Below are 14717 nucleotides of genomic sequence, written 5' to 3'. Positions count from 1 at the left end.
GCAAGTGAGAATTGGTTATGATCTCCTTGTGCTTGTAAGTAAACCTGCTTAAATAGGTTGAAGAAAGACCTATGTAGTATTGACACACGCTGTTTGTGGTGGTAAACATATCATAATTCTTCAAAAACACAGAAAACTAAAAGTTCTTGTGTACCTGTATTTAAACAATACTTGCTTCTTATTATGATTTCCTTTTTATAACTTGACTGTCATTTTCAGGGGAAGGTGCTATCAACCTGGCTTTGGCTCAAAATCGAAGCCAAGATGTGAGAATGAATGGACCTATGGGAGCTGGAAATTCCGTTAGGATGGAACCAGGATTTCCCATGGCCAGTGGTCCAGGTGAGATCTCCCATTCAATCGAATCGTGTTTTACTATTTTCCATTTTTTGCTAAGGTAAGATCATTTGAGTCCTGCAGGATAGGCAGGGGCTCATGACACACCCACATCTCTGTTTGCTGCATTAGGAAAGGGAGACATGAATCATTCTTAGGAGGCTAGGATCAGAGCATGAAACATTTGATCTTTGTAATCATTTGCTTAAAATCTGATAAATACTGAACTGTGTAGCAAACATTTATTGAGTTCCTGTTGTATGACGGGACCTATACTGGGTATTCAAAATAGAAATGAACATTTTCCACCCTTAGGATGTTTATAGTACAGTGGAGAATGTAGTTTTTCAACTTCTACTACCACTGAGGCTGAGAATCTGTAATCAGAGTTCTTGCGTGCTTATATAGAATATGTGTTTTTATGTATTTAGAATTTGAAAGTGTTATAAATTGTTTGGTTCCTTTTCTAGTAAACCTAAAATTTTTTCTTCAGAGATTGAACCTAATATTCTATGGATCACAGAATATTACAGTTGAGTTGGCTCTTTCCTGGTTTGGTGGCGCATACCGGTAGTCCGAGTGACTTGGGAGGATGAGACTGGAAGATCACAAGTTTGAAGCCAGCCTAAGCAACTTAGTGAGACTCTCTCAAACTAAAAAATACAAAGGGCTGAAGATGTGGTTCAGTGGTAAAGTGTCCCTGGGTTAAATCCCCAATACCGAAAAAAAAGAAGAAGAAGAATTGAGTTGGCTTTGACATTTAAAGCTTAGGAAGCTATGGAACAAATAAGACAGGAAGTGATTTTCAAGTTGCTGTTCTGAATTGTAGTGGAGGACTTGCAACTAGGTTTTTATCTGGACACAGCATTTACTGATTACCTTAAGCTACTTTACTGCATTTTCCTGAGTAATAGTTTCCTTACCTTTAAAATAAGATGATGATGTCTCCTGTTCTCTGAACTCATCCTTGAAAGTAGATGAGATCTCCCACACAGCAAACATACCCTGAGTTTCTCTTTTATGTATATGTGAAGACCTCTGCTGTGAGGCTGATGTGGATACCATCTAGTAGATGGAATACCCAGCCTGGTGCTTTATATATTGATGAAGTTCCTCACAGAAGACCAAGCATTTGGTACTAAGGCAGTTTAATGAGAAATTATAGGTGACACTGTTGCCACTATAGAAGAACCAGGGACTGAAGCAGAATTGGAAAAGCCTAGCTAAGTTATATGTAGATAGTGAAAGAATGAATAGACCTGGCATGACAGTCAGGAAATATGGGTTCTAGTCTCAACTCCTGGCCAAAGGAATTAATATTTTCTGGATTTAGTTGCCTATAAACATCTTTGATCATGTCCTGGAAACAATGCTAAAGATCCCTTCCAGGCTTACAGTGTTAAGACTCTAATAAACTGATGTCACCATACTAATTGCAAACTCTTTTCAGCTACTATCTGGCAAATAGTTTAGCATATTTATTAATCATCTTTAGGAAATAAGTACAAATTATAGTCCTATAGTTCATTACCAACATAGGAAATTTAGAAACTTTAGATTGAAATGAAGGATGCTAACTGTGATAATATAAAGTTCTGGGAATAATCAGTAATGATCTGCAGTCATAGTAACTTTTTAACCTCTACTTGTCTTTCTTTAATGCCAAGCATAGCTTAGGATTCCTTTTCTCACTTGTTTAGTGAGACTTAAAGGTGCAAACAAAATTTAATATTAGGTTAAACTAAACAAAATTTTCTAAGGGAAGAGATTTTTAAATTCTCTCTAAAATAATAATAAATGACTTTGTAACTGTATCTGGAATATCACAATACCATTAATTATTCTTGGTACTTTCTTCTTAGCATTGGGAATAGAGTTAGCTGATAAGCAAAAGCAATTTGCAACTAAAACTAAATCCTGGACCTATTTTTTTTCATGGCCTTATAGCATTCTCAAATTTATAAGGATATTATAGTAATCATTTCATCAAGGGTTTTTACCTTAATACATTGTTTTACGCCAATAAATCTTCGCTGTGGATAGCTGCCCACACATTGTGGGATGTTTAATAACCTCCTTAGCCTTTACCCACCAGATGTGATAGCTTCACTATCTCTTCCTGCAGTTGTGCCAACTAAAAATGTCTCTAACATTGCTAAATGTTCCCTGGGGAACAAAATTGCCTGTAGGTGAGAACCATGGATCTAGTGCAGATTTCCATTAAGTACTAAAACTGCACGTTAATTGTCATTATTCAGCATGTAGTCAGCAGGTACTTTAAGATAATTGTGAACTAAAAAAAACCTTTTTCTCACTTTGTGAAAACTTGCTTACTAATTATCATCTTTGAAAAATAGGATGGGATTCATCAGAAACAAATCCAGTATTAACAGATAATAGGTGGTTAGCCAGCTCCCTCTCCAGTTATAAAACACTGAAAGACACTGGATGAAACACTACTTTTAATGCATAATTGAGCCTTTAAGAAAACAGAGGAATGCTACAGGGCCAAAAAAAAAAAAAGTCAAATATGAAAATTTAAACAGCAGTAAACAAAGGAGATTTTATGGGGACGAAAAGATTTTAGTTTTAATGGCCAGGAAGGAATAAAAGATAAGACCTTGCCTTGGATCTACATGAAGAATGAAGATAGAATTCAGTATCCTTCATGATTTGCCAGAATTTTCAGTGAAAGATAGCTTAGAAAAATGTCACCCTCTGACACAGAGAGACAAATGAGAAACTTGTCTGTCTTGGCAGTGAGAGTATGGAATTATCTTCTCTACCTTCTTGCATGGTGGGTTTAATATGTTAGTGAAATGACCCAGAAACAGCCAACTAAAGTCATTAACATTTAGTTGTTCTTGACTGGTCATAACTGCTGATGCAGTGGAGGGGCACATTCTCAACCAAGCCCTTACGTACTTCTCTTAGTAAAAGCCTTACTGTAAATAAGCTTTCACTCACAAATTTGTAAAATTTAGGATTGAACTTCCTTCTTCCAGAATTTTCAGGCTGTTCTAAATTATAGAAATCATAAAAAGAAAACAAGATATGATCAGGGCATAAAGAGATTTGTGACAAAAACTTGTAGAAACTTAAAAAGCATCAAAATGAGCCAGGTGCAGTGGCACACACCTGTAATCCCTGCAGCTTGGGAGGCTGCAGCAAGAAGATCAAAGCTAGCCTCAGCAAAAGCAAGGCACTATGCAACTCAATGAGACTCTGTCTCTAAATAAAATACAAAATAGGGCTGGAGATGTGACTCAGTGGTTGAGAGTCCCTGAGTTTAATCCCTGGTACTCAAAAAAAAAAAATCAAAATGAATAAATTATTCAGCAAATTAAAATTAGCTGAACTTGAAAGTGAACTTAAAGAAATCACCCAGAATGCAACATAGAAATAAAGTGATGGAAATATTAAAGGCAGCAAGAGACATAAAGGGTAAGATGAGAAGGTTTAAAATATATTTTAAAAGAGTTCTAAAAGAAAATTTAAAAATTGAGAGGGAGAAAAAGTTAAAGAAGAATACCTGAAATTTTCCAGAACTGCTAAAAGACATAAGTAATCAGTATCAGAACCCAATTTATCATAAACATTACAAATAAAAATGAATCCACATCTAAACATAATATTGTAAAACTACAGAATATGAAAAGCAAAACAAAATATTAAAAGCACCGCCCCCCCCAAAAAAGACCAATTATTTACAAAGAAAAACCTCTCAGATTGACAGCTGATTTTATCAACAGAAGTGTTGGAAACCAGGAAACATTAGAATAGTATTTTCAAAGTGCTGAGGGAATAATTTACAGTCTAAAGGTTTAAACCTAGCTATATGGGGATGGGATTTTGGCTCAGTGGTAGAAAGCTTGCCTAGCACGCCAGGGCCGTGGGTTCGATCCTCAGCATCACATAAAAATAAATGAATGGAATAAAGGTATTGTGTCCAACTACAACAAAAAAAAATAAATATTAAAAAAAAACCCTAGCTATACTATCAAGAGTAGTAGAAATAAAGACCTTTTTAAGAGACTAAGATAATTTACCATTAACAGACCCTTCTAATTGAACTGCTCAAGGAAGCACTTCAGGAAGAAGAAAATTGAACCTAAGATGGAAGAAATAAGATCTAAGAAGGAATGGTGAGCTAAATAATTGGTAAACATGGGGCAAATTTAAATAAGTATTGACATTTAATAATAATGAATATCACATTGGCATTAGACTTAGATGTGTCTGTTGACATTTTAAAGATCAGTAAAATAATAGAGTGTACAACTTCTAAACTAGTAGTGGAGAGGAAGAGAAGAAGGACATGATAGAAAAAAATCCAGTAAAATTCAGGAGAAATAAGAAAACAACATAGAAAAAGGAAGGTAAATAAAAATCATAGAATGACAAATCAGAATATCACCAGTAATTAGCAATAAAGGTAAATGGACTGTGAACACTGATAAAAAGAATGGTAATCTCAGGATGACCTATATGTTCTTATAGGAAATACATAAAATATAAGGACTCAGAAGTTTCAAAGATTAAACCAGGTGAATATTAACCAAGAAAAAGACGTATAACAATATTCTTACCAAATTAAATAGACATTAAGACGAAAAGCATATAAATGAATAGAGCTAATGTATGATGTAGAAGGAAAACTTTCAGCAAGAAAATAGCTAAATTTTTCTGTACTTAACCTAGCCTCAAAAGGGAGGCTGCAGCAGGAGGATTATGAGTTCAAAGTCAGCCTCAGCAAAAAGTGAGGTGCTAAGCAACTCAGTGAGACCCTGTCTCTAAATAAAATACAAAATAGGGCTGGAGATGTGGCTCAGTGGTAGAGTGCCCCTGAGTTTAATCCCTGGTAACCACCCCTACCCGCTCCACTCCCTCCGCAAAAAAAAAAGTAAGAATTATACAAAGAGAGGAATTTTGAGAGGAGAGTTTAACAAACCTCTGTTAGTAATTGATGAATCAAATTTTTAAAAGCTCAATAAGGATAAAGAAAGCTTGAATAATGTAATTAAATTAGTTTTATATGATGGACATATATAGACACCATGCAGTAATAAATCAAGGGTCCTTAATCTTTCAAGAATAAATGGAACATTTATACAAAGTAATATGGATTATTCCCAAACAAGTTTCAGTAAATACCAAATATTAATATCACATAGATCTGTTTTCTGACCACAGCAAACAAATGTCAGTAGCAAACAAAAACCAACCAAAGAAAACTTGGACAAAAATCTCATATTTTCGGAAATTTAGAAATATATTCTAAATACCTAATAATTTTAAAAGGTAATCATGATCAGAATGGATTTATAAGAATAGTACATATAAGGGCTGGGGTTGTGGCTCAGTGGCAGAGCACTTACCTTGCACATGTGGGGCCCAGGGTTCAATCCTCAGCACCACATAAAAATAAACAAAGATATTATATCCATGTAAAACTAAAAAAAATATTTTAAAAAAGAATGTACATATCAGAATTTTTGGAAAGTAGCCATTACAGCATATAGAAGAATTTTTAAGCCCTCCAATATAAGAACATCAACTACAAGTTGAAAAGCAAAGTATCTGACTTAAGAATGGAAAAAAAAAAACAGAGTAATATGTTAAAAAGGGAATAATAAAAAGGAAAGCAGAGATATAGTAAGACTTGGGAAAAACCATAAAACAGAGCAGCAAAACCAAAAAACTTTCTTTGAAAGGACAATTTAAACTGATAACTGTGGTTAAGACTGCTAAATAAAAAAAGAGAAGGCACAAACAATGTAAAGAATGAACAAATATACCCTTAAAAGGGTAAGTTTTTATAGTATGTGAATTATATCTCAATTTTTTAAAAAGAGTAGAACAAAAGATTATCACATAAATAACTTCATACTGGCAAACTTCGAAGCATTAACAAAATTGTAATTTAGCTGAACTAACTTAGTAGGACATTAAAAAACTTGAAAAATCCATAACCATATAAGAAAATAATTAAAAAATCTGTTTAGGCCCAGATGGTTTTACAGGTAAAGGACAAATACCCACATTTTCCCAGAGCATAGAAAAAGAGGAAAGAGGGGCTGGGGATGTGGCTCAAGCGGTAGCGCGTTCGCCTGGCATACGTGCGGCCCTGGTTCCATCCTCAGCACCACATACAAGCAAAGATGTTGTGTCTGCCGGAAACTAAAAAATAAATATTAAAATTCTCTCTCTCTCTCTCTCTCTCTCTCTTAAAAAAAAGAAAGAAAAAGAGGAAAGATGTTTTTCAACTAATTTTGAGATTAGTGTAATCTTGATGCTGATAATCAAAGGACAGAAGAAGATAATTATAAGCGAGTCTCACTGATGACCATAAATACTAAATCCTAAAAAACCTAATAGTGTCTGAAATTACAAAATGTGAAAAAGAGAATTTCTCAGCCTGCTGTTTAATGAGTTGATATAAACACTTTTTTTAAAAAAAATGTTATTTTTAGTTATAGATGGACACATCACCTTTATTTTATTTGTTAATTTTTATGTTGTACTGAGGATTGAACCCAGTGCCTCACACTTGCTAGGCAGGCACTCTACCACTAAGCTACAATCCCAGCCCTATTATAAACACTTTTAAGAGCAGTTTGCCAATAATTAATAAAACTGAAGATGTTAAGACTTGCAACCTAGCAATTCTAAGTCTTTTAATATAATCTAAATATACTCCCACATGTCCATAAGAATTCATAACAGGATTGGGCTTGTGGCTAAGTGGTAGAGTGCTTGCCTAGCATGTGTGCGGCACTGGGTTCAAGTCTCAGCACCACATATAAATAAATAAAAATAAAGGTCCTCAACAACTAAAAAAAAAAGAATTCTTAACAAATACATTACTTTGCAGAATTATAAGAATTAAAGGTTAGAATATCTGTTCTTATCTCTTCTTGTCAAGTTCTGAAACTGGATTTGCCAACCTTTATGGAAATTATCTTGATGTTAGCCAGGGAGAATTTACTGAAGTAGGCATGGATACATACACACACATACATACATACATACATACATAGTTGGGCCTGTGTGTTGTATCTGTAACTGAATATGTACAGACTTTTTTGTTATTATTCCCTAAATAACAGTACAATAACTATTTACATAAATTTTACATTGTATTAAGTATTATAAGTAATCTAGAGATTATTTTGAGTATATGAGAGGATGTGCATAGGTTATGTGCAAATACTATGCCACTTTATAAAAGGGACTTAAACGTCCAAGAGCTACTATGTATTTGTAGATGAACACACAGTATCTTTATTTTTATGTGGTGCTGAGGATCAAACCCAAGCACTTTACCACTGTGCTACAGCCCCAGCCCCACATGGAACTTTTAACACCAATTATAGTAAGAGGAAGGAAATGAAATAGAAGTAGCGTAGGGTTTCTGACATATCTATATATGTACTGGGAGGAGAGGGAGCAAAGGTTTTACATTATTAATAGGTAGATACCATAGAAATTCTTTATACCTTTTCTCTTTCTTGAAATATATCATCAAAAACAAAAATTGTGCCTATTCCAATACTCTATTTTAGGGATCTTTATTTTTTCCCCCTAGGATTAATGAGAATGGCCAGTCCTGCCACTGTTATGATACCCCAGAGTGGAAATGTGTCATCTTCCATGATGGCACCAGGCCCCAATCCAGAGCTGCAGCCCAGGACCCCTCGCCCTGCTTCTCAGTCAGGTAATGATACCAACCTTTGAGGATTGAAGAACCTGGAACTTCAATAGAGATTATTATAAAATTCCACCTATTTCTTATACTGTATTCCTAACTGTCCAGCTTAAATGTTACCTTCTTTACCAATTTTGCTCTGATATCTTCAAGCTAAACGTCATCATTTCCTTCTCAGAATTTCTCATTGTTATCAATTAATAATACCCCATCATTTCTAAAAAGCATGCCTGGGCCTACTTAGTATTGCAAGATATTTCATGACAGAATTCTGTAGTTAAGTAAATTTGGTAAATGCATCCTACTTTACACTGCCTGTTTGAAATTCAGTATTAACATATTGGAGATGCTTACATCCTACTATAAAAAAACAAACTTGTCTAAGGATGTTAGATTCACTATTTCCCAAACCTGATTGACAATTTCGTTTCGTTTTCTTATAACAGTGATTAACACAGTTCCCTAGTACGTGATTTGGAAATTACTGCTATCCACATTTATATATATTCAATAGTGGCTCTTATATCCACTGTTGAACCATAAACTCTTTAAAGCAAGAAGTAGTGTAGGGTTTCTGACATATCTATATATGTACTGGGAGGAGAGGGAGCAAAGGTTTTAGATTTTTAAAAGGTAGATACCGGGGGCTGGGGATATGGCTCAAGCGGTGGCTCGTGCGGCCCGAGTTCAATCCTCAGCACCACATACAAACAAAGGTGTTGTGTCCACTGAAAACTAAAAAAAATAAATACTAAAAAAAATTCTCTCTCTCTCTCTCTCTCTCTCTCTCTCTCTTAAAAAATAAATAAATAAAAGGTAGGTACCATAGAAATTCTTTATACCTTTCACTTTCTTGAATGTTGGTATGTTGCTTTGTATATAGAAGGTGCTTGCAAACATGGTAACATGAATGGTACCAGGCTGCATTAAGCATCTAGGTTGCAGTAGTTGATTATTGTTGTGTTGACTGTCTTTAACAGATGCAATGGATCCACTCCTCTCTGGGCTCCATATGCAACAGCAGAGTCATCCCTCAGGATCTTTAGCTCCTCCTCATCACCCAATGCAGCCTGTCCCTGTGAACAGACAAATGAACCCAGCTAATTTTCCCCAGCTGCAGCAACAGCAACAACAACAGCAACAACAGCAGCAGCAGCAACAACAATTGCAGGCAAGACCACCACAGCAACATCAGCAGCAGCAGCAGCCACAGGGGATTCGACCCCAGTTTACTGCCCCAACTCAGGTGCCTGTTCCTCCAGGCTGGAACCAGCTGCCTTCTGGAGCCCTTCAGCCTCCTCCAGCCCAGGGTTCTCTGGGCACAATGACTGCAAACCAAGGGTGGAAGAAGTCTCCCTTGCCTGGCCCAATGCAACAGCAACTCCAGGCAAGACCATCCTTAGCCACGGTACAGACACCTTCCCACCCTCCCCCTCCATATCCCTTTGGCAGCCAGCAAGCCTCACAAGCCCATGCAAACTTTCCTCAGATGAACAACCCAGGCCAGTTCACAGCTCCTCAGATGAAGAGCTTACAGGGGGGGCCCTCCAGGGTCCCAACCCCCCTGCAGCAGCCCCACCTCACCAACAAGTCTCCTGCCTCCTCACCCTCCTCCTTCCAGCAGGGATCCCCTGCATCCTCCCCAACGGTTAACCAAACTCAGCAGCAGATGGGACCAAGGCCACCTCAAAATAACCCACTTCCCCAGGGATTTCAGCAGCCCGTCAGCTCTCCGGGTCGGAATCCTATGGTTCAACAGGGAAATGTGCCACCTAACTTCATGGTGATGCAGCAGCAACCACCAAACCAGGGGCCACAGAGTTTACATCCAGGCCTAGGAGGTGAGGAATACTGAAGCTATTTATGTTGGTAAATTTGCTGGAGATAGATCTGAATAGAATTTAAGTTTTTAGAGTTAATGGAGGGAGTGAAATAAGGATGTAATTATTTGCTTTTGTGAAATGGTGGTGACAATATAACTTAGTTAACTTGATGCATTATTATTTTGATACGTTGTTCAGCATTTTATTGATTAAATATAAGCTAGATCTCTGGATAAAATGCAGGTAAAATTCAATATAGAGATTTCATTTTGTTTTTCAGATTTTTTTTTTTTTTGCTTGATCTTATACTAGTAAATTAAAATTTCCAGAAGAAACATGCATTTTATTAACAACTTAAGCTTCTTGGCTACTGAAAAAATTAAGATTATGCAGTAGAGCAAAAATGAAAAGATAAATACAGGGTCTTATTGGGGAAAATGCCCTTCTAGTTACCAATTTTGATAATCCTAGTTAGTAAAATAGTAAGCATGGTATTTGTTAACTTTGATTAAAGTATTAAAGGGGAATAAGTTCAGAAATCATTGACTTTTATAGTTTTATAATGCCAATGCCTGCTCCTCAGAGAGGGAATTCCATTAGTTATACCTAAAGGAGATTTATTTATTTATTTTGTAAGGTGCCTCTTGTATGAAGAAAAAGCAATGGAGCTTAATGTGTGAGAGGTAAAACGATTACAGTAAAACTTATCCATCTCCATGTTTATTATTTATTCTTATTAATCATTGATCTAGTGCACATGAATGTGCTTGGAGCTTTTCAGTAAGTTATAGAGAGTGTCAGTATACTGTCATCTGATAAACATATCCCCCACCAAAAGACACCCATTGCCTACCCAGAAAAAAACCCTTACATCTTTAGTACAACATAGCAAAGGCATGTTCCCATGGTTTCTGGTGAAATTAAGTTGCTCATCAGTCTTCTCACTCTCTTGTAATTAATTTTGCTGACATGCAGGCTCTAATATTTGAATCCTAAGACAGAAAATGCAAGAATGTTTCAACTCCATACTTCACTGTTCTGGGCATCTAGCCCTGGATCAGTGGAAGCTGGGTAGTCCCTCCTGCAAATGTGATTACTGATTTAATTACAATGGAAGCATACAAGTGGGGACTTGTCACTGCTAAAGAAAGGACAAGTGCATATTTGTCTACAAAGAGTTTTCCAGGGCATTGAAAATTTGGCCCTTAAACAAATAAATGGAGAAATGCAAGAAAATTTTAAGCAAGCTTTAGGTCTTGATGCTTTCATAGAACAGATGATATGCTCACCTAGGTGATCTGGCCACATCAAGGCCTGTGTTATAAACAATGAGTGGGTCTGAGATTCTCCTTGTTACAAATTTGTTTTTTGAAATTAGGCCTTTGTAAAAGGAAGTAATACTTGAGTAAGATTCCATTAGAGCATGGTTTTTGGTGCCATAGCTGTCAGAATCACAGCAAACCTTGAGAGAAAGGCATAACGATAAGTTTAACATAGCCTCATTTTGGAGCTCCTGTGAACTGTTTCTAATATCTGATCTCTTCCAAAGAGACAGGCACAACATAAGGGGGAAATTTACTGCAAAGGAGATTGTAATCCATTTCCCTTAAAGGAAAAAAATCATCTATTTATCTTTAATATCGGGACCCAGCTCTCTGTTTTATAGTATTTCATATCAATTTATTTGAATATGAGAGAATTTAACATATTCCTTTGGTGCCTTTGTTAAAGTATGTAAAGTTTTGGGGTCCATTGTATTACAGAGAAAAGTGAACCCTCAAACCTTGCTGTGGCGTGGCCTCAGATCACATTTAGGGAGCAGATTGCCATCTTTTCCTTGGCATGTTCTAAGTGTAAATTTTTTAGTATTTCTTTTCCATTTTGACAATGCTCATGTAAGAGATTGTGTTGATTTTTTTAACCATCTTTCCCAACCTTATTATTAAAGATCCTACCAGTGTGACAGAGAGAGCTAAGCCAGTGGAAACTTCATGCAGCTCATCCTTCCTTATTCATTCCATATCTAAGCAAGAGTATAAATTTGCTAGGTAACTGCCTTACTCATTGTTTTCTATTAAGGAATGCCTAAACGCCTCCCACCTGGCTTCTCAGCAGGACAGGCCAATCCGAACTTTATGCAAGGTCAGGTGCCTTCTACCACAGCAACCACCCCTGGGAATTCAGGAGCCCCTCAGCTGCAAGCAAATCAAAGTGTCCAGCATTCAGGTTTGTTTTTATAATTTATTCAACTAGCATTTATTGAGCATCATGTGGGAGATGCCTTGGTAGGCAACAGACTATATAGATTAATAATTCTTGGTCTCTCCCCTTAATTTCAAATGCATATTAATCATTCAGAATAGTAATTGATACGTGGAAAATAGGCAAAATGTCTCAGGAGCCTAGAAACACCTAAGAAAAGGAGTGAAACTTGAGTTAGAGCAGGAGTCAGGCTTTTTTTTTTTTTTTTTTCCATGGAAAGAGCCAGAAACTATTTTAGGTTATTTGGGGTTTTTTTGCAGCTATTCAATTCACCTTAACAAACCAGCAGTGGGCCTAATTTGGCCCACTCAGGAGGAGTTTGCTGACTTCTGAGTTAGGGCTTGCTCAAGTAGTAAAAGGAAAAAGGCATTTCTGGCAGAGGAAACTGAAGATAAAAAGGCATGTAGGCATATGGCATGTTGGGATGATTGCAACTTTAAAAATCTATATGTAATACATGTTAGCTTTGTTTATGCCAAAGTCTGAATTCTGATGTACACTGTGTTATTTTTCAAAATCATTCGTACCAATTTAATGCCAAAAGTGAAGTGTATATAAGAAGAAATTTTGGAGAGGAAATAAGATACAGTGGAATGACTAAAAAGTAGTATTTGTAATCAGTATTGTATAAGCCCAAAAATTCATTTTTCTGAGTTTCTGGTTACTTAGGGAACATGCCTAATCCATTTATCCTTTCAAACAGTTTGGATTGACATAGATCAAATATTTTCAGAACTGCCATGCCCACTCCAGAGTTAATTTAATTATGTGATTCCAACTTTAATTGTAAATTACTGAGGAATGAGGAAAAATTCTAACTTAATAAAAAAAAATTCAGAGGCTGGGGTTGTGGCTCAGTGGCAGAGCACTTGCCTCGCACATGTGAGGCACTGGGTTCGATCCTCAGCACCACATTAAAAAAAATGAATAAACAAAATAAAGATATTGTGTCTGTCTATAACTAAAAAATATTTTTAAAAAAAATTTCAGACTGTCTCTTGAAGGGATAGCAAATTACTGGACTTTACCTGTCTGCCAATGCAAAATTATGTTCATGAGTTATGTGAATTAATTTTTTTTTTAAAGAGAGAGTGAGAAAGGGAGAGAGAGAGAGAGAGAGAGAGAGAGAGAGAGAGAGAGAGAGAGAGAATGAGAATTTCAATATTTATTTTTCAGTTATCGGCGGACACAATGTCTCTGTATGTGGTGCTGAGGATCGAACCCGGGCCGCATGCATGCCAGGCGAGCGCGCTACCGCTTGAGCCACATCCCCAGCCCCGTGAATTAATGTTTTTATAGGAAGCTATTTACTTATTTATTTATACTAGAACACGGGGGCCACATCCCCAGCTCTTTTTTGAGACAAGGTCTTGCTTAGTTGCCTAGGTTACTCTGGAAGTTGGAATCCTCCTGCCTCAACTTTCTGAGCCACCAGGATTACAAGCTTAGAGGAAGTTTTATTTAAAGCATAATTAAACATAATTTTCCACCCTAGAACAGCTATCATATTTTTATATGGTAGGGTTTTTTTCTTGTTTTTTTAATGATGCATTTTTTATTTTTAAATCAATAATTTTTAAGTACAATAATTCTTAGTCCTGCTTATCGGGGTTTCCTATTTTTAAATACACAACAATAGTGGAATGCATTATACTCCTTATTACACATATACAGCACAATTTTTCGTAATTCTGTATATAAAGTATGTTCACACCAAATTATACATGTACTCTTTTTTTTGCATTACAATTATTAATGTACTATGTACCATAATTTTTTATATCTCTGTTCATATATAAGGTATGTTGACATCAAATTCAAATCTTCATACATGTATTTTGTATAAAGTGGGGTAGGGAGGGAGAACATGGGAGGAAGATTATTTCTAGATAGGGAAGAGGGGTGGGAAAGAGAGGGGGAAGGGGATAGCAAGGATGGTGGAATGTGATGGTCATCATTATATGGTATTTCTCATATGCCCCTATTGTTTTGATTTCCCCATTTAGCCTTCTAAAGTAGCTCTACTTTTGCCTGTCATTTTCTGTTGTCCTATTTTATTTAGCTTTTACTGCTTCCTGAAAAAATACTCGACTGTTTGTATTATCTCTCTTGCCAGCCAAACTCCACAGAGACAAGGAAGTGAGTCTTCCTTGAGATTCAGGAAAAGTCTGGAGAGTGTGAACCAGGGACAGTTTGTCCCCTGCCTCTCTGACTGGAACATGAACTGGCTTCATAACGTCATTATAGCCACTTTTTAGTCCCCATTTAAAAGTGAAAAATAAAAGAGATAAAATAAGCTAGAAGTAGGGGCTGGAGATAAGGCTCAGTGGTAGAGCACTTGCCTAGCATGCATGAGGCTCTGGGTTCCATTTCTAGGACTTAAAAAAAGGGGGGGGGGAGTGGAGGGTAAGGGAGGGTAGGTAATTCAAGTAGCTACAGAAAAATCTCAAGGACCCAACAGTAAACAAACACTGCAGTAGGCCAGGCAGCACCTTTTCTCTAACTTAGAAGAATAGAACATGTCCCTTGTTTTTCACTAGGGACTCTCAAGAAGTATATATACAATCACTGAACTTTTTAGCATCCCT

General features: G+C 36.4%; 1 protein-coding gene across 6 annotated transcripts in view; it reads left to right on the top strand.

The window, feature by feature from the left end:
• The window catches only part of Ncoa6 (nuclear receptor coactivator 6), a 91510-nt gene that overhangs the window by 46953 nt on the left and 29840 nt on the right, over positions 1-14717 (top strand). For 4 of the 6 annotated variants that reach the window (XM_076851725.1, XM_076851724.1, XM_076851726.1 and 1 more), the window contains 4 exons: positions 220-342; positions 7925-8053; positions 9025-9885; positions 11947-12093. In XM_076851725.1, the coding sequence (XP_076707840.1) occupies positions 220-342; positions 7925-8053; positions 9025-9885; positions 11947-12093 (1260 nt within the window). The remainder of the gene's footprint in view (positions 1-219; positions 343-7924; positions 8054-9024; positions 9886-11946; positions 12094-14717) is intronic. The other 2 variants (XM_076851728.1, XM_076851727.1) reach the window with 2 other exon arrangements.

The sequence above is a fragment of the Callospermophilus lateralis genome, chromosome 3, assembly GCF_048772815.1.
Source record: "Callospermophilus lateralis isolate mCalLat2 chromosome 3, mCalLat2.hap1, whole genome shotgun sequence".
NCBI lineage: Eukaryota > Metazoa > Chordata > Mammalia > Rodentia > Sciuridae > Callospermophilus > Callospermophilus lateralis.
Note: the sequence above shows the minus strand (reverse complement) of the source record. Positions and strands in the feature narration are given on the sequence as shown.